General features: G+C 40.9%; 1 protein-coding gene across 1 annotated transcript; it reads left to right on the forward strand.

Moving 5' to 3' along the window:
- The first annotated feature begins 18934 nt into the window (after nt 1-18934).
- On the forward strand, nt 18935-19327 carry LOC107702036 (RNA-directed DNA polymerase homolog). The gene has a single exon (XM_016504222.1). It carries the CDS (start codon nt 18935-18937, stop codon nt 19325-19327), a length of 393 nt encoding a protein of 130 aa, XP_016359708.1.
- Nucleotides 19328-21717: the final 2390 nt, after the last annotated feature.

A 21717-nucleotide genomic window follows, 5' to 3' on the forward strand; every position in this document is an offset into this window, starting at 1 on the left:
TTGGCCTGTTTGTACAAGTCTTTGTCCCCACACCTGTAGGCATCCTCTCTGGCCTGCTGAAGCTGTTTGAGTTTTGTACTGAACCAAGGTTTGTCCTTGTTAAATATTAAATAAGTCCTGGTGGGTACACACATGTCCTCACAGAAACTAATGTAGGATGTCACGGTGTCAGTGAGCTCATCCAGATCAGTAGCTGCAGCCTCAAAAACACTCCAATCAGTAAGTTCGAAGCAGGCCTGTAAATCCTGCTCTGCTTCAACAGTCCATGTCTTCACAGTTGTTACTACAGGCTTAGCAGATTTGAGTTTCTGCCCGTAGGCTGGTAGAAGATGAACCAAACAGTGATCAGAGAGACCCAGCGCTGCTCGGGGGACAGAGTGGTATGCATCCTTTAAAACAGTGTAGCAGTGGTCCAGTATATTGCTGTCTCTGGTGGGGCATGTGATGTGCTGTCTATATTTAGGCAGTTCACGGGTGAGATTAGCTTTATTAAAATCTCCGAGAATGATAATGAAAGAGTCCGGATAACGCTGCTCTGTGTGTGTAATTTGATCGGCCAACAGTTCTAGCGCCGCATTCACACGCGCATCAGGAGGAATGTACTGTACGCACTCACCAGAATAAACGAGGAAAACTCCCGCGACGAATAAAAAGGCTTACAGTTAATAAAGAGAGCTTCCAAGTTTGGGCAGCACATCTTCTTTAAAACTGTCACGTCTGTACACCAGCATTCATTGATATAAAAACATAATCCACCGCCTCTCGTTTTCCCCGATGACTCCGTGACGCGGTCCGCTCTGAACAGCTGGAAGCCCGTTAGATGTAACGCGTTGTCCGGGATGGCTCCGTTCAGCCAGGTTTCCGTGAAGCAGAGCGCAGCGGAGTTTAAAAAGTCCTTGTTTGTGCAGGTGAGGAGTTGTAGTTCGTCTGATTTATTTGCAAGGGAGCGGAGATTCGTGAGATGAATACTCGGCAGCGGAGTCCTACAACCGGAGTTTCATGAGCGCGCTTTCCTCGCTTGCGTCGCCTGGAGTGCTTGTATAGGAATGCAGCTTCTCCAACTAAAATGTCCAGTAAAACATCTGAATGTTCAAGCGTCGGCAAAAAGGTATCTGGTGTGCTATTCCTTATGTCCAAGAGTTCGTTTCTAGTGAAGCTGATCGGAAAAACGTTGCTTAAGACAGGACAAACAAACAAAAACAGTAAAAGTACCAAGGAGCAACAAACCGAGGCGGCCATGTGAGGCGCCATCTTGAATAAGCTGATCGGAAAAACGTTGCTTAAGACAGGACAAACAAACCAAAACAGTAAAAGTACCAAGGAGCAACAAACCGAGGCGGCCATGTGCGGCGCCATCTTGAGTCTTCAATACACAATATTCACCATATTCATTTTATTGAAGCATACAGCATAAAGTTGATAAAGTAGCATCAAGACAAATGAGATTCAATAAAAATAATAATGGATCATCAAAAATACATTAACATCATATATTAATCAGTTCACACAAATGAGTGATGAAATGTCCTTAAAAGTCACACAATCCCATCCAGTCAACTATGATAAAGATCATGTGATACATATAAGACATTTACTGTTTCAGAAAATAATGATTCCTTATCATCACATCTAAACTGGTTTCTTGCTCTTCCCCGTCCATTTCCCCATCATGATATCATTCTCTCGTGTCTGTAAACAGTTTGTGGTTGATATCCAGCACCACCGATGTGGTGTAGCTTTTTCTCAGCCAGATGATCTCTCAGTCCTAACATCATATTTTCAGACAGTTCCCAGACCTGGTCAAAGTAAAACAAAAAACAAACAATTCAGATGAAGTTGTTTAATGGACAGTCAGCTCAACTTATGTTCTGCGTGATTTTAGCAGGGTGAGCAACTGTGACCCTTGAAGTACTGTACACATACCATTTTTTAAAGCTGTTTTAAGACCTTTTGAGAAGCTTTTTCTTTGAAGACAATTTACAACATCCTCTTCTTTCACTCCTTTCAAGAGCATCACTTGGTCAAAACCCCTCATTTGGCTGATGAGATCATCTGTACAAAGTAAAATTGTTAAAATACTGCAATAAAAATTTCATTATGCAAGAATTAAGAAAAAGTTACAGAGGCAAAGGACTTTCTCATGAGACACCATTAGCATGTGTAGTTCTCAGAGACTGGAGTTTTTGCCTCTAGAATTCATCTATTGTTGCTGTAAATGTGTCTTTTTCTTCTAGAATCTTTCTCCAAAGTTCATGACTTCTCTTGCTTCAATCTTAAAACACAAATGTGTTTTAGTCTGTGCAGTGTAAGGCCTAGCTTCAAACCAATCAACTATCAATTAACAATTTATAACACAAAACTTACAAAACAATGAAATAATGTAAATTGGTGTTTATATCAACTAAACCACTTTTATAACACTTGTCTGCTTTTATTTGAGAAAAGCGGGTGGTGTGTTTAAAAACTTAAGATCAAAAATGTTCCAGTCACACTTTGCTAACATGCTATAATTATAATAGTTGTATCCAAAAAATGAATAAATTACAATTTAGAAAGAATAGTCACTGCTGACATGAACAGTCCTGTGAGAGATCATCATAAAGTGCTGTACTACATAATACAGCATTGCTTCAATGCAGACATAGCAGTGGAATTGCGCACCTTTCTGTCTTCGTTTGGGCGCAAGATGGTCATGTTCATTCCTCACCCTGAACAAATAATTTTCTTGGTCTTCCTTCTCTTCTGTAAAACAAGAAAATCTCTACTTAATCGATGTGCAATTAATATTGTTCCTTAAACATATAATTAAGTTAATTTAAAATAAGATTCAGACCAGAGCATTTGATGAGTAAATGTTGATTCAAACAATTCTAGAAAATTTACTTGGGAAGGGCTGATCATAGCAAGATTCGTTGAGACTCAGTAATAGCTCTTTTAGTTTTTAGGAAGGTTTGTGAGGGTTGGCTCTTAAAAGAGCTGTTGAGCTCAATATTGTAGACATAAAAAAGAAGGACAGCACAATCTGTGAGTAATCCTGTAAGACAGAAAGGAGGGAAATATTATTACATTACATGCAACTTGTTGATTTATACATTACTGTGGGTTTTCTTTTTTTTAGACCATAAAAGCAGCCTCTGTAAAGATGCTGTATAATTAAATGTTAAATGCATCCATGATTAAAAGCAAGTCATTAATAGCAAGCTATATTCATATAAATTATTTTAAACATGATTGCATATTAACAGGACTGTAATCAGTAGTGTAATTGATCTGGTTCTGACAAATTAATCAAAGATTTGATATATCACGTGACACATCAAACTAGCATTTCCACTCATGGAAACAGATAAATTACGAGGTGCAGAGAAATATCATGTATAGTTGGAGCATGAACTGATGGGGCCTATTTGAAGTAATTTATTAAGAAGCCAATGGACAATATAAACTTTCTGACTGTGTGGGGCATCTGACTGCTTTCCAAGAAGAGCGCAACTGATTTACCAATATTGTGATAGTGTCAAATGAGACTGTACAGGGGCTGAGGCAATGACTAACGACAGCAGTGAGACTGTGTTTCGGGTTCTTACTAATGGGGCATTTTTAAGACTTTTACCGTCCAAATACCCACACTTGCGGTCTTGGCCACTTGAGAGCGCGTGTACGTGACAGTGCGTGCGCAAGACTGTCCCAGGTCTTAATAATGCCAAAGCGCAGTGCCCTTAATGCACACTAAACCCACACTATCTCGATTATGGCACGTCACGTGACAGATAGCGTTTAATCATCCTAGTTAGCAGGTGTGTTCATTTAGTTAAACGCAACGAAACTCAAAGAAAGCCTCGAATGACCGATATAATACAGCGATTAAACATACGGCGCTAATCTGATTAATAAAGAATTACATTTTATAACAGACATGACAGAGTATTTACGACTACTCACCCAACCTGTGGCACACGTAACATGATGGCAAATATCACGATGTGTGCTGTATGAGACTTCTTGAACGTGATTTCATAGCGAAAAACATCTCTTGCCCTTCTGCGTTTGTGTACTGACACCAACATTTTCCCACTGAAAGCAATGTAGGTCCCAGTTCGTTGATATAATGATGCCGAGGGGCACCTTTGACGTCTTCATAGTGACGATAAAGGCGCTCGACCATGCTTCAGTTTCTGACGCCTTGGGAGAGAGAATGAGTTGCAACAGCACAGCAGTAATGACTTTATGAACTACGAAGATCGATACTAATACAGAGTTCTGGCATGAAACTCTAGATGGCGCCTTCCGATAGGTCTAACTTAATCTGACCTAATGACATCATCACATGGCTCAGCTGATTGGTTCTCTCCTGTATCGGTAGCCAATGAGCTCGCTGCTCAACATTCAAATATACGACTAGTGTTTGCTGTAGCAGTTGCAGCTTGCTTCAGAACAGCGAAATCAACATCTAAGATAAGTGAATGCTCTTCTAATCCATATCGCTGTGTGTATTGCGTGGTCTGCCTAATTGAATTTAAAAAAATGAGCAACCATAATCAAGTTTAAACTAAGTGTCTAACCTAACCTAACTAATATTAGGATCGACTCGAACCGAGCAGGAGACAGATGTGCCTGCATCGTGGTCGAATCCCACACCACATCCAGATAAGTGGTTCTATGTACTGGAGAAAGCAGACTTTTCTTGGAGTTAAGTCTTAACCCCAGCTCTTTAATGTGAGCGAGAACGACGAATGCCGAACCGCCATCTGCTCAGATTGAGCTAATATCAACCCTTCGTCGATGTGGTTGAGTATGTGGATGCCCTGGAGTCACAGAGGAGCCAGAGCAGCATCCACACACTTCGTTAAAGTGCGGGGTGGCTTTTGCCCCCAAAAGCAAACCTCAGGAACTTCCATCCTTTTTTGGAATTAAGTACCGGCTGTAGAACCCAGACTCTCTGTCGAGAGGAGGGACCACCTCGATGGCCTCCTTCCTCAAGAGAGTGTTAACTTCTTGTTCCATTACTAGAGCCTGCTCGGGGCCCACCAGAGTGGGAATGACCGAACTGATTCGGTAGCCTCTTTCTACAGTGTGCAGGACCCATTGAGACACATTTGGCAGATGTTTCCACGCTGCCAAAAAGGTCTACTAAGGAAACAATCTCTCGAGACTGACCTCTGGTGTAATCAGAGCGGCTAGGTCGGTGCCCTGAAGTGGCGAACCGGCAGGGGACGGCCGAACTAGCTAATCTAGAGACCTCCGAAGAGGTAGCGAGCCTCTTAGTACCGCTACGTTTCCGGGCGGTGACTGAGAGAAGCGCTAGCCGGAGACCACTGCGTCCTGAAGCACCAAAGGTGGCAGGGTTGGCAGAACGATCTCCTGAGGGCACTGAGGAGAGATGGGCAACGTATAATGAGGTGTACACCACTCTTCCCCAGAGGGGCCTGCCCTCCGAAGTCCTGAGCCATGGCATCAGGACTCTCTTAGCTGAAGTCTCTTATTGAAAACGATGGTCCTCAGACCCGCGTCATCTCCTAGGAAGACTAGACTGATAGAACCAGAGCCTGCTAGGGGCAGGACCCAATGAGACACACTTGGAAGGGGCTCGCACACCTCCAGATGACCTACTAAGGGAACCAGTCTCTCGAGACTGACCTCTGGTGAACTTAGACTGGCACCGTATAATGAAGTGCACACCACTCTTCTGTGACTGTAGTTCCCGCCCACTGAAACCTCGCCTGGGCTGGATCCCTGTTACAGCACTGAAACTGATGTGACTGTAACACGGCTTTGCCGGTTTGAAAACGGATCCGGTGTGGAGTCAGCTGCTGTCTGGGACTTTACTTCCAAGATCGATACTAATACAGAGTTCTGGCATGAAACTCTAGATGGCGCAGTCCGATAGGTCTAATTCAATCTGACCTAATGACATCATTATCACATGGCAGCTGATTGGTTCTCTCCTGTATCGGTAGCCAATGAGCTCACTGCTCAACTTTCAAATATATGACTAGTGCTTGCCGTAGTAGTTGCAGCTTACTTCAGAACAGCGAAATCAACATCTAAGATAAGTGAATGCTATTCTAATCCATATCACTGTGTGTATTGCGTGATCTGCCTAATTGAATTTTAAAAATGAGCAACCATAAATCAAGTTTAAACTAAGTGTCATGTTAGCAGTTTGCATTGTATGCAGGAGCGAATATTAAGCATATTAGCAGCAGCATTTAGCATCTGTGTTTATACAGCTGGAGCAAACACAGTTTAGAGCATATGTAATCGATCTGAGGACACGCCAATAGTAACAGATATGAAACAGGTTAAATGAAATAAGCATTCTTGTGTATGCATTTCAACGGGGGTTCATCATATACATTGGCGATTATCCCAGTGTTCACGTTCGTTATTTCTATGGTCGATGTTTTGATTGTGATGGGTGTGTTGTTGATTTCAGCTGCACGCAGCATCAGAAGCACGCGCTTATCGCATTCATATCAATGACAGTGTTGCGGGAGACACTGAAGATCACTATTTACGGCTGCTGTAACAGTTATTTCAGAGTGAAATGCATTATGGGTATTGTAGTTCGGAGAAATGTGCTTGTGCGACGTGTGCTCTCGCTGTGCTGTGTAATTCAGAAAACAGAGAAAGAACATTTATATTCTGCTTCAGTGTTGGGCAAGTTACTTCCAAAATATAATACATTATATATTACTTATTATTTCCTTTTAAAAGTAATTAGTTACATTACAATATTACTGTCTCTGAATTGTAATGCGTTACACTACTTTTAAGTTACTTGTGAGTTACTTTCACTTTCAAGCACAAACCGCAATTAGCCTACATTCAGAAATAATAGCGGTAAATAAAGCAGAATGTTATAGGCCCTAATGAACACATTAATTAATTAAACACAATAGCAAGCCTATAGGCTATTTTAGTTCTACTCACTCCACAACAAATCCTTTAAATTTAACTGTATTCACAGCAAAACAAGAATGAAAAATATAAGTTGCTAAACAAGCCAAAACTAATTAATTTAAAGTGAAACTGAAAGCAAACGCCTTTGTTCTCACGCAGCCTACCTCTATCATTCGGCACGAATCCAAATGTTTCCATATTTGCGATGTATTTGAATGCTAAACTGTTAGCCTATTTAGCATGTAAACCATGCTTTTGTAGGCTACTTAACGCACTTTCCGAAAAAAAAAGAAGAAAATATCTTGATTATGAATATGATTTTATTCTGATAATGAATGGCTGCAATGTTTGCAATGCTGTATGTGTGTGCGTGAGGCGCCGGCGCAATCAAACAGCGGAAACATAAAATAATCCGTAATTTTTGGTCATACAGATCCTTCGAAACTGCAATGTGTTTACTTTTATTTTAGGATGCGCTTGTCATCTCGGTTTCCGTTCCGTGAACTTTTGCAGAGCGCAGCGCCACAAAAATGAACCAAACTCAGCAGCATATTTTACATTATTGTCTTTTTTCTTTCGTTTTGTTAATCCGTTAATTATTTGAGTCAAATATATTTCGCGTATTAATTCCTTTTATATGTAGACTATGATTTAATAAAAACAAATTGTTATTTTTAGTTAAATTTAATTTCTGTTATTTGTCTGCGCTCATCCGCCGCATTCTTTCTCTTCTCCGACCCCGCAGTATGCCCATCTCACAAATGTAGAATCCGTCTCAGTCATCTCAACCATCGAATTACAGCAACAGGAAATAGACAAAGTATTTTACCCACGGAATTTATTGTCTGGTGCTGTTTTGCGGTGTTGGTAAATAAATTCACCACTTAATTTTGAGTCCATTTTGTTAATTAAACATTACACATAGTTTGTATCTAATTAGAGTTAAGCCAGTCGGCTTGGTAGCCCAGGCTCACATAGTCATAGCCCACTATTGTTAAGCCAGTCGGCGTGGTAGCCAAGGCTCACATAGCCATAGGCCACTATTGTAAAGCCGGTCGGCGTGGTAGCCAAGACTCACATAGTCATAGGCCACTAGCGTTAAGCCGGTTGCCGTGGTAACCCAGGCACACATAGATAGTAATACATGCGGTTCACATGGCTCTTCGGAGCAGCAGCAGTACATATGTCTTGGCGATAGATCTGCTTGTTGGGGGGTGTTTTGTTCTTGTTTTGGCTTGTATTGTCCCTTCTATGTCTCCTGCTTTGTGGGGGGTTATTTCATGTATGTTATATCCGCAGCAGCAATATTTCTTACATGCTCACAGCAGCATGTTGTGGATGTATTGGCAGTAGCAAGTCTCGGTACTTGCTCTGCCGCAGCCGCAGCAGCAGCGTAGCAGATCTACACCGCCAAGACCAAATACATTAACATTGTCATGTACATTACCATGCCAATCCCTCCGAGAGTTGTCATGACAGAAATACAGAGTTCTGGCATGAAACTCTAGATGGCGCAGTCCGATAGGTCTAAGTCAATCTGACCTAATGCCATCATTATCACATGGCAGCTGATTGGTTCTCTACTGTATCGGTAGCCAATGAGATCGCTGCTAAACATTCAAATATATGACTAGTGCTTGCCGTAGCAGTTGCAGCTTGATTCAGAAACCCTTCACCTTCCCCAGCTCCACCTGCATAGATCTGCTATGAGGTGATTCATGTATGCTATATGGGGTTATTTCATGTATGTTATATTCGCAGCAGCAATATTTCTTACATGCTCACAGCAGCATGTTGTGGATGTATTGGCAGTAGCAAGTCTCGGTACTTGCTCTGCCGCAGCAGCAGCGTAGCAGGTCTATTCCGCCAAGACCAAATACATTAACATTGTCATGTACATTACCATGCCAATCCCTCCGAGAGTTGTCATGACAGAATTAGAGATAAAATTGTAACCATGCAGCCGTCAGCTACAGTATTGCATCAGATAGTGTGCTATAGGTCCCCTGAGGAACAATTCCACTAATTTTCTACTATATGCAAGGAAGAATTGTATAAACTTGTCAAATCATCTAAAACAACAACATGTATGTTAGACCCTATTCCATCTAAGCTCCTAAACGAGGTCATAGATCACCTTCTGACTATTATTAATTTGTCATTGTCATTAGGATATGTCCCCAAAACCTTCAAACTGGTTGTTATTATGCCTCTCATCAAAAAATCACAACTTGACCCCAAATAACTAGTTAATTACAGACCAATCTCGAATCTCCATTTTCTGTCCAAGATACTAGAAAAGATAGTATCCTCACAATTATATTCCTTCTTAGAGAAAAATGGTATCTGTGAGGATTTCCAGTCAGGATTTAGACCGTATCATCGTACTGAGACTGCTCTCAGAGTTACAAATGACCTGCTCTTATCATTTGACCGTGGTTGTATCTCTCTATTAGTGCTACTGGATCTTAACACTGCGTTTGACACTATTGACCACAACATTCTTTTGAATAGACTAGAAAACTTTGTTGGCATTAGTTGAAGTGCATTAGTTCAAATCGTACTTTTCTGACCGCCATCAATTCATAGCAGTGAATGATGAGGTACCATATCGATTACAAGTACAGTATGGAGTACCTCAAGGCTCAGTACTAGGGCCGTTACTTTTACTTTACATGTTACCCTTGGGAGATATCATCAGGAAACACGGTGTTAGCTTTCACTGTTATGCTGATGATACTCAGCTCTATATTTCTTCACGGCCCGGCGAAACATACCAATTTGAAAAACTAACAGAATGCATAGCCGATATAAAAAACTGGATGACGAGTAATTTTTCATACTGCAAAATTCTGAAAAAACAGGTGTTAATTATCGGACCTAAAACCTCCGCATATGTAATAACCTAGAACACTGTCTAACACTTGATGGCTGCTCTGTCAATTCTTCGTCAGCAGTTAGGAACCTAGTTGTGCTATTTGATATAAATATTTCCTTTGAAAGCCACATTTCTAGCATTTGTAAAACTGCATTTTTCAATCTCAAAAATATATCTAAATTACGACCTATGCTCTCAATGTCAAATGCAGAAATGTTAATTCATGCGTTTATGACCTCAAGGTTAGATTATTGTAATGCTTTATTGGGTGGGTGTTTTGCATGCTTAATAAACAAACTACAGCTGGTCCAAAATGCAGCAGCTAGAGTTCTTACTAGAACCAGGAAGTATGACCATATTAGCCCGGTTCTGTCAACACTGCACTGGATCCCTATGAAACATCATATAGATTTTAAAATCTTGCTTATTACTTATAAAGCCCTGAATGGTTTAGCACCTAGTATTTGAACAAGCTCTTATTGCATCCTCCACGTCCGCTGCATTCTCAAAACTCTGGCAATCTGCGGGTGGCAGATGTTTTTCCTATTTAGCGCCCAAACTCTGGAATAACCTACAGTACCTAACATTGTTCGTGAGGCAGACACACTGTCAGTTTAAATCTAGATTAAAGACCCATATCTTTAACCTGGCTTACACATAAAACACTAACACATTTCTAATATTCAAATCCGTTAAAGGAGTTTTAGGCTGCATTAATTAGGACAACCGGAACCGGGAACACATCCCATAACACCCGATGCATCTACATCGCTACATCGTTAGAAGAATGGCATCTACGCTAATATTAGTCTGTTTCTTTCTTATTCCGAGGTCACCGTAGCCACCAGATCCAGTCTGAATCCAGATCAGATGGTCACTGCAGTCACCCGGATCCAGTACGTATCCAGCCAGATGGTGGATCAGCACCTAGAGATGACCTTGACAGTCCTGAATGTCGGCGGAGATCAGGACAACTAGATGAACCCCAGAGACAGATCCCCAGTGAAGACCTTGTCTCCTCGTTTATTTCAGTGCCACAGGATTTCCACAGGATCAACAGTGAAAACGGTCTCAAAGTGGTTTAATATAGCTGGAGGAAATGATCGGTTGGCATTAATCTCAATGGCAGTTGGTCAGCTAGCACATTCAGCCAGTTAAATATCCAGTATGAATGCTGCCATATTTACCGTATATTACCATATATGGTAATATATATTACCATATATTTACTTTATTTCCAGCGATATCGTTGACTTGATTGCATAGATACTATTTAAACTGAACTGAGCTGGATGATGACATCACTGAATTCAATGATGAACTGCCTTTAACTGAAAATTGAGTGTTTACGATTGTCATTTTCCATTACTGACACACTATTTTCCTATTTAATGCTGTAAAGTTGCTTTGACACACTCTGTATTGTTAAAAGCACTATATAAATAAAGGTGACTGACTTTCAGAGCCCCTAAAGGGACCTTTGCAAAAATAAAAAATGCACAGACTTTCGTGTGCTCACGAGAAACTTTTGCATGCGCACGAGAAACTAACGACAAGTAAAAAATATTCGTTAACAAACTTTTTTTTGTGACTAAGACAAGACATTGACGAGCTAAAATTAATATCTGATGATAAAAACTATGACGGAATTTATGCCGCGTCTTTCGTTAACAAGACGAGACGGGACTATAATGTTATTTGAGGACTACCGGACATTCAACATACATCCTATAGGCTACTGTCTTGTCCTTCAAAATGTGCGTCCCTGTCATTGGATTGCAATCAGATAAGGGGCGTTTGCATATCTAGTCTCAGTATGGCAGCCGCAGTGAATGCATAGGCTACCAAAATGCGAACTAGCGATCTGAAACAATGGCCTCAGCACCCGAAGGGGTAGGGATAAGGTGACCAGACGTCCCATTTTTCCCAGGAGTCACAATTCATTGTCGATTACCTTAAAGTTATTGAAGGCGGACAGAAGTGCTCTCTCTCGCGCACGCTCCACTTCTTCAATTCTCATATACAGCGGGCAATCAGTTCTCAGTGCTCAAATACACACACACCAGTCCAAATGTCTATCGTGTAGAGTATATCACGTAAATACAGTTGGTTATGGATTAAGTGAACGTAAACAGGGGGGTGAAAACTGAACGTGTGTCAGTATTACATGCATGCCTTCTGTCTTAAAGGGACAGCATTCCTAATTAAGTACCTATCCGTGTCATTAATGTTAACCAACAAAAGATATAAATAAATATGTTAAGTAAACCTACTGTATCTGAAAAATGAGTTTAATTTGTATCTCTTTCGTATTTGTCTTATTGTGCTTCTTTTTCAAAATGTATCAATTACAGGTGCATCTCAATAAATTAGAATGTCTATATTATATATGAACAACTATAATTTTTATAAGTTGCTCCCTTTTCACTACTGTTAAAGGGATAGTTCACCCAAAAGTGAAAATTGTCATCATTTATTCAAGTTTTTCCAAATTCAATCCTTGATTAAAATTTATCATAAGCTTAACTGATTTGGTCTAAAGAGAGAAGAATTAATTACTATTTTTGTTTGAAGACTACATATAAAATAGCTACCAAAATAAATGTTGGTAACTGCAGTTTGACTAAACGTAATGACTAAAAGTTGCAATTGCTAAAAATGCAATGACTTTTCGTCGACTAAAACTAGACAAAAACTATGAAAGATTCAAATGACTAAAATGTGACTAAGACTATTAAGCATTTTCGTCTCAAGATAAAGACTTAGACTAAATCAAAAATGGCTGTCAAAATTAACACTGCTCATGAGAAACTTTCGCGTGCACACGAGAAACGTTTTGTGAGCTCACGCGTTACAGCTTCCGGTTGCGTCACTCTCTGCCATCTTACAATGAAGAAAACAAAAGCATGGAATATATACGTTATTTTACTGTCAAATGTCGAGAGCTCACTGTTGTAGCGCGGAATTACATTGCTATGATGCGAATCTCTCCGCTCGCATGCGGATTTTCTTTGCTCTCGCAGTAAACCGGACTCGCGCTCTCAGATATACTGCTCTTGCCCAGAGAGTGTGCGTGCACTTAAAGGGGTCATATGATGTTGCTAAAAAGAACATTATTTGGTGTATTTGGTGTAATGAAATGTGTTTATGCGGTTTAAGGTTCAAAAAACATATTATTTTCCACATACTGTACATTATTGTTTCTCCTCTATGCCCCGCCTTTCTGAAACGCATCGATTTTTACAAAGCTCATCGGTCTGAAAAGCAAGGTGTGCTGTGATTGGCCAGCTATCCAGTGCGTCATGATTGGCCGAATACCTCAAGCGTGTGACGTTACGCCCCTACCATATTGTGATGATGCCGTCAGGCCGGAGCGATGATTCAAAAACATGAAAATCCATTATAAACGAGGCATTCGTTGCATCCAGTGGGGACATAATTATGGATTATAATAACTTATACTGTCTTTTTACGCGTTGTGTTGCATCAAAGGAAAAATTGAAATCGCATCATATGACCCCTTTAAAACGTGTCGCGAATCTCTCCTCTCACTCAAAGTGTGCCCGTGTGCGTGCTCAAACTGTGTCCTTTGCACTCACAAATCTCTCCATTCTCTTGTGATAGAAATTAATTATTTTTGCACCTGGATTAAACGTTGTCAAAAGTTATCAACCAATCAGACTTTCACTACTGACTAAAATACTAAAATGCTACGTGAAATCTAATTAGCTGGAATTATTTTGACAATCAAAGATGGATCTGCAATTTTGTTACAATTTAATATTTAGTCATATTAATCAGAAGTATATTAGAAATGGCTGGGATTGGGGTGCTTGGATGATTTGAACAAATAAGTGACCTAGTAATCTGTCTGTCTAACTGGTTGGTCAAACCCCTCTGAGCGATTTATCTAAAAACAACAGTGTCAGATACCTCAAATGAATTTAAAATCAGCACAATGAATTCTTAATCAGCACAATTATACCAATAATAAGTAACAATTATAATGTTTCCTATCAAATCAACATCAAATGCAAAATGTAAATAATGCACAAGACATAACACAATAACTGCTGTAATAGAATCGCTGTTTGGACATTTATTGGGAGTTTTTTTCATCCAGAGTTTGTTTTCATTTCTGACTTTAGATTTTTTTTGTTCATGAGTTCTGACTTTAGATTTGTGTTTTGTTTTTTTTGAAAACCCACTTCATATTAGCTACACATTCAATGGCATTCTCCTCTAAGACAGTGAATTTACAGTTATATAATACAGATAACTACATTGTCTGCAAATTCATTAAACCCTATAGAATATAATGATGTCATGACAAATATGAGAAATTTGTGTAACACTTTCTATGAAGCCCGTATTTATAATACATTATCAATTATAATGTTTCCTATCAAATCAACATCAAATGCAAAATGTAAATAATGCACAAGACATAACACAATAACTGCTGTAATAGAATCGCTGTTTGGACATTTATTGGGAGTTTTTTTCATCCAGAGTTTGTTTTCATTTCTGACTTTAGATTTTTTTTGTTCATGAGTTCTGACTTTAGATTTGTGTTTTGTTTTTTTTGAAAACCCACTTCATATTAGCTACACATTCAATGGCATTCTCCTCTAAGACAGTGAATTTACAGTTATATAATACAGATAACTACATTGTCTGCAAATTCATTAAACCCTATAGAATATAATGATGTCATGACAAATATGAGAAATTTGTGTAACACTTTCTATGAAGCCCGTATTTATAATACATTATAAGGGTATTCTTAAGGCATTATAATGAATGCCTAATGCATTATAAAAAACCTTATAATATGTTGTATCATCTCATGAATATTCATAAGAACAGTTTTAATATATTATAATATTTACTTAGTTATAATGTATTATAAGTCTCATATCTTGCCATTTTTCTTATGCTACTTTACTTAAAGCGGTCAAAGACCACTTATAAGTAGTAATAATAATAATAATAATAAAAAATTCTCTCAAACAGCCATAAGATCAGATATCAGATCAGATCAATGTGTAATATGACACATTTGCTTTGAACTATTTTTATTGTAATATCAGTTTGATTATTTTGATGGTACCCTTTAAACAGCTGTTGATAAGTAACTCTGCAACTACATATCAACTAGCGGTCATTAGAGTATTAGTATGTCTGCTACTGTAAATATTTGCTAACACTTTATTTTGATGGTCAACCAACAGATGAACTGTCTATAAGTGTCTTTGCAAGTACATCAACTTATTCTACCATACTAGATTCTACCATTCTTGAGCATACTAATACTCTAATGAGAGTTAGTTGGCATGTAGTTGCAAAGTTGCTTATAGTCGATTGATTGAGCACGCAAAATGTTTCTCGTGCGCACGAGAACGTTTCTAGGGAGCACACGATAGTCTGTGTATTTTTTATTTTTGCAAAGGTCTCTTTAGGGGCTTTGGAAGTTTGTCGTTTCATTTTTAATTGTAGTGTTACACTATATAATTTCCTTTAAAAGTAGTGTCACAGAAAAGCATCCCTAAATGTCTTAGAGCACTTTAAAAAGTCCATAAAATTAACTCTAAAAAATGTGAAAGATTTTAAATCATCCTTTACAACTTAATGCTAAATAAATTAGCTTGAATTGCCTAAACTAAATGTACTTAACTTTATTTATTGTTCATATTTAATTTATCTTCTGCTTCATGTATGTGACTGAACTCCTTGGTAGCGAGGCTAATGTCGCGTGCTCTGTGGTGCTGCCTGCAATAGTGTATGTGAGTGTAATCAGTTCTAGGTATGAGGATATTGGGAAATGGAGTCCGTGGTGAGGTTGCCAATACTTGGGTGATAGAGCCCTTTGGTGGTGAGTGGGAGGAAACACAGAGGCAAGATTCGTGACCACCAGACTGGACCACTAGCCTGCTTGAGCAAAGAAAAATGAAAAGTGGGAGAAACGCGATAAGTGGAAGGCAAGGATGTATGATACATGTGTGATTTGTCTGAGTATTTTGAATGGACCCATGTACTTGGGACTGTGTTTTTTGCAGGATAGATGAATGCAGAGTTCACAGATGGAGAGCCAAACCCATTGGCTGGAAGCATATTCAGGGCTGGGGCAGTGATGATGGTTGGCCTGTTCCTTTTGCCTTCTCATGGCTCGTTGGAGATGAACATGCGCTTGATTCCAGGTAGCTTCACTTTTACGGAGCCAGTCGTTGACAGCCGTGAGCTCTGTTGAGTCCCGTGACCATGGAAACAAGGGAGGTTGGAAACTAAACATGCATTTAAATGCAATTAGGCCCATAGAGGATTTCTGGAAAGAGTTCTGGGCATATTCAGCCCAGAGTAAGCACTGGCTCCACCGCGACTGATTCTGTTGGCAGTACATTCTGAGAAAATGGTTAGTTTCTGGTTGAGATGCTCGGTCTGGCTGTGGACTATAACCATCCAAACTGATGGACGGAAGCTGACCAGACTTGTTATGTGAACTGGGGGCCTTGATTGGATATAATGTACTCAAGCAGTCTGTAAAATCATAACTCATAAATTCCCAGGTGTTCGGCTGTTTCAAAAGCTGTGGAGAGCTTCAGCAAGGGGATGAGATGGCATGCCTTGAAGAAGCGATCAATTACCATTAATATGGTTTTGTTGCCCTGAAGACTGTATGGTCTTTGACAAGGTCAGTTGCAATCAAGGTATGGGTAATGGTTGTAGCAGAACAGCTGAAAGTTGTCTTGAAGACTTTATGTTTATGTTTGCAGGTGGGATACTAATTGACGAAAGCAATAGTTTCTGTCTGCATGGTAGGTCACCAAAACCAGTTGCGTAGTACTTGTAAGGTTGCAGTAATACCTGGATGGCCAGAACTGGGAGAGGAGCGGACCCCTTGAATGACTTTCTTGTGGAGCATTTGCGGCAGAAAGGTCTTGTCTGGAGGGTAGTCTGCAGGTGGAGCATTTTGAATCTTAGCGTTAGTGATCTCGATCATAATGTCCCACTGGACCAGAGCAAGGATAAGAGTGGGTGAAATGATGGGTTATTCTATTCAGTTTTTGTCACGGGTGCCTTCCTGGCTCCCTCTGCTGTCTATGTTGCCATGTCTTTTTCGGCGGCTCGTGACTGGTGCAATCAGCGCTGGTCTGGCGGTGGGGCTGCGCTGATCATGAGCTGCTTCTACTTCACCTGTCGCTTATTACCCTTTCCTTTATATTTCTCTTCTGTCTAGTCCTTGTTGTGAGTAGTTTGTTTTGTGTTCGATGCGTTTGATGTTCTGTGCTCTGCTTTGCTCTTATCTCTGTATTTACCTGTACCCCAGGATGCGTAGAGCGAAGGACTGCCGCCCTGTGCCTCGCTCTACTCTCAGGTTGCTGGTCCTGTCCGAGCGCTGGGTCTTGGGAAGTAATCAGCCTGTTTGGTCCGCATCTCTCTGCCGACCGAAGCTGGATTACTCCAGAGACTTACTCACTGTTTTGGTTACAGCTTTATTTTTGTTCACCTTTTTGAAAATAAACCTTTTTCATCTAATCCTCTGCATTTGAGTCCTCTGTTCACCTCGTCCCATCACAGAATCTACTCACCAGTTATCATGGACACAGCAGAGGAGAATGAGGTGCACCGAGCCCTTATGCAGCAGGGCGCCCTTCTGGGTCGGCAACAAGAGGAAATTGCAGCTTCTCGCCGCGCTTACACTGAGATCTCTCTCCAGCTTAACCAGCTGGCGGAACGGCTTGAACAGCTGCACACCAGCCCTCCTGCGGCTCAGGGGGTAACCCCTCCTCCCGATCCCGATGGAGCTAGTGCCAGTCACGGTGAACCGCGGCTCAATCCTCCTGCCACTTACTCGGGTGAGCCTAACACATGTCGCTCCTTCTTGTCTCAATGCTCTCTGATTTTCTCGCTGCAGCCTTCATGTTTTCCCACGGAGCGGTCCAAGGTAGCCTTCACCATCACGCTCTTGGTGGGTCAAGCAAGAGAGTGGGGAACGGCCATGTGGGATAACGAGTTGAACTGCTGCTCCTATTTTGAGAATTTCTCGGAGGAACTACGCAAGGTGTTTGATCGCTCGGCTCAAGGTACTGAGGTGGCACGAGCCTTGTCGCTGCTATGGCAGGGAGAACAGTCAGTATCCAGTTACTCGATCGAGTTTCGCACGCTCGCGGCGTCCTGTGGCTGGAACAACAAAGCTCTCTGGGACCACTTTATCCAAGTTCTGGCCGAGCTATTTAGGGTGAAATCTGAGCCCGTCACTAGAGGTGAGGAGCGGTGAGTGACACGCCGATGCAGGTCGGGAGAGCACGGTTGACTGTAAGAGAGCGACGTTATCGCCTGGATAACCAACTATGTCTCTACTGCGGGGAAGCAGGTCACGTGGCAGCTTCGTGCCCGGCAGTGAGACGGTGCTCACTGCTCAAAGGAACACGTACGGTGAGCGTCACTAGTACTCAACTGCCCTCTGGTGGTCGTTGTGAGTTCCAAGCCTCGCTACTGTTCAATTGTGCTGCTTATCAGGTTTCGGCATTGATTGACTCAGGAGCGGAGGGAGATTTCATGGATTCCGGGCTGGCCACACGCTTGGGACTTTCGTCTGTTGCCCTGGCCGAGCCTATATCGGCCAGAACACTTTGCGGCACCCTTCTCACCAGTATTACCCATGCTACTAAGTTTGTAACACTCACACTTTCCGGCAATCATGCTGAGGAGATTTGTTTCCTCCTTATCCATTCACCCACCGCTCCGGTGGTTATAGGACACACCTGGCTGATTAAGCATAACCCCCACATTGACTGGGCTCTTAACTCCGTGTTGGCTTGGAGCCCTTTCTGTTTAGCTCAATGTTTGGGTGCTGCATTTTCCCCTGTAATGTCTTGTTCTGTGTTGCAGGAGGAGTCGGTGAATGCGGCGGATGTACAGGAGGCTTACCATGACTTGAGAGCGGTTTTCAGTAAGTCCCAAGCTTCATCTCTGCCTCCGCACCGCCCGTACGACTGTGCGATAGACCTGTTGTCTGGCACTTCTCCGCCCAAGTGACACCTTTACTCTCTGTCCAGACCTGAGAGGGAGGCCATGGAGGTATATTCATGATTCTCAGGTAGCAGGCATCATTCGACCCTCTTCCTCTCCGGCTGGGGCGGGTTCTTCTTCATGGAGAAGAAGGATGGTTCGCTGCGCCCCTGCATAGACTATCGGGGGTGGAATGACATCACGGTGAAGAATTGTTATCCTTTGCCGCTGATGTCATCCGCCTTCGAGCTCTTGCAGGGGGCAACCATCTTTACGAAGTTGGACCTCCGCAACGCTTATCACTTGGTTCGGATTAGGGAGGGGGACGAATGGAAGACCACCTTTAACACCCCCACGGGGCACTTTGAGTATTTGGTCATGCCGTTTGGGCTTTCTATCTCCCCGGCGGTCTTCCAGGCACTCGTCAATGACGTGCTCAAAGACATGGTCGACCGGTTTGTTTTTGTTTACCTCGACAATATCCTGATGTTCTCCCAGAACGAGCGTCAGGCGAGTGCTCCAGCGGCTACTTAAGAATTGTTTATTCGCCAAGGTGGAGAAGTGCGAGTTTCACGCACAGTCGGTTCCGTTCCTAGGATTTATCCCCTCTCCCGAGGGTTTCCGAATGGATCCTGCCAAAGTAAAAGCAGTTGCTGATTGGCCCACCCCAGATAGTCGTAGAGCGGTCCAGCGATTTCTGGGGTTTGCCAACTTTTACAGGCGGTTCATTCAGAATTTTAGTCAGGTCGCCCTTCCTCTGACTGATCTCACCTTCACTAGGAAGCGTTACAGTTGGTCATCGCAGGCTCAGACTGCATTTGAAAATCTTACGAGTCGCTTCGTTTTGGCTCCCATTTTAACCACACCCGACCCGTCTCGTCAGTTCATTGTGGAGGTGGATGCATCAGAGGTGGGGGTTGGGGCTATTTTGTTCCAAAGATCACCCTCGGATGAGAGAATACATCCCTGCACCTTCTTTTCTCATCGTTTAACCCCCTCTGAACAGAATTACGACATCGGGAATAGGGAGTTACTTGCTGTTAAGCTGGCTCTGGAGGAGTGGCATCACTGGTTAGAGGGCACGGGGGTCACTTTTATTGTTTGGACTGACCACAAAAACCTTGAATACATCCACACTGCTAAGAGACTAAATTCTCGGCAGGCTCGCTGGGCATTGTTTTTCGGGCGGTTTAGGTTTACCATCTCTTACCACCGAGGGTCCAAGAATGGTAAACCCGATTACAAATTATTAAAACGCTGAATCCATAGCTGCGGGAACGTATTTTGAGCAGGGGGGGCTGAGAAATAAAACCGAGGGGGGGGGGGTTATGGGGTTTGGCTTTTGTTAATAAAAGTTTAATTTCTTCGTTTAATACAAGCGAGTTTGTCTTTATTGATCCTGTGTTTTCATAAAAAAAATTAAATTAAAATAAAACAATGAACCACAAACTAAGTATTTGTTCTAAAAGAGGGAAAATACCTTATTTATGTGGGTTACAACACAAGTACGCTATAGCCTAACCGTCTTATTCATTTTGTTAATAACATTTTTATGTTTCATATAGGCCTATGCGAATTTGCCATTGTACTATTTTATGGCTGATGTGTTTTAATTAATAGGCTAATAATGAACCACAAACTATGATCGTTTCAAAGAAAGGGGAAATCCAAAGACTTTATTTATTTGTGTTACTATGTGGGTAAAACATATTTTCCTTATTAATATTGTTAATAAAAGTTCAAAGTTTAATAGAAGTGAATTTGTCATCGTACTGATTTATTGTATAGCCTTTTTTATTAACAATAATAATAATAATAATAATATTAATAATAATGAGCCACAAAGCATTCGTTTGAAGTAAGGGGAAAATCCAAAAACCTTTTATTTATTTGTCACAACATGGGTATGTCTTATTCGTTCTGTTAATACAAGTTTTATGTTAAATATAAGCTACTTTGTCATTGTAGCATTGCTGATGTTGTGTGTGGGATTTTTTTCCCATTAAGAGTAATACTGAATCAACCTTAAGTATTAATTTTGTTTCAAGAATTGGAAAGATCTAACGTTAAAGACCAAAATAAGCGCTGTAGATGCGAGAATGCAAGATTGGATGCTGCTGAGGTAAATAGACGCTCTCGAACTTTCTCTTCTGTATCTTTGCAATGGCTGTAGAAATGGTCGTTAATTCTTGATTTGGGTATGGCACAGACATGTTACAGGTAATAATATGATCAAAAAGTCATGGCAACAAACGACTTCCTAAGTCAGTTTAAGTTGAACGACTTTCACAATCAATTTCATTCAACTTAATTCATGTTTTACTGTTGCTTATTGTCATTGTAGGCTTAGGATACTTTTTTTCTATGAATTTTAATGAATATACAAATTAATAAAATTTTCACCACCCCTGATCTAGTACTATGTCAGTGAACTCACAATTATAGCTTCATTATAAATAAACATTATTTTGATAGTATATGTGTAGAACGGTTTATTAAAATTATATTATATGTTTGATTATCAAATGTTTACTCACCAGGGTAGCAAGTTCTTCTGGTCTTCTGTCAATTAGCAGCACAAAAAGCCCATCAGGTTTTGTCATTAGATGTCAAAGCTAGTGCGCATGTCTTGAAACTCATATAGCAAAAATAATGTTAAAGTTCCCTTAACCACTTTAAGGTTGTTTCATTATATGAATTAAATCATTAACTTCTAAATGTAGTTAAAGAAAAAAGAATATTAATAGGAATTAATACAAAAAATACACTAAGAAATAACATGGGCAGGTAAAAGATATTATGTTTAAGTTTAAGTGTCACTGCTACATACTATTTACACATGAGCGAGTACTGAATCTGAAATCTTTCTGCATCTGAAAAGAGAACGAGGCTTCTGTGGAAGCGGGCACTGCTGCGGCAGTAAA

The sequence above is a fragment of the Sinocyclocheilus anshuiensis genome, unplaced genomic scaffold (assembly GCF_001515605.1).
Source record: "Sinocyclocheilus anshuiensis isolate Anshui unplaced genomic scaffold, SAMN03320099.WGS_v1.1 scaffold1837, whole genome shotgun sequence".
NCBI classification, from domain to species: Eukaryota; Metazoa; Chordata; class Actinopteri; order Cypriniformes; family Cyprinidae; genus Sinocyclocheilus; species Sinocyclocheilus anshuiensis.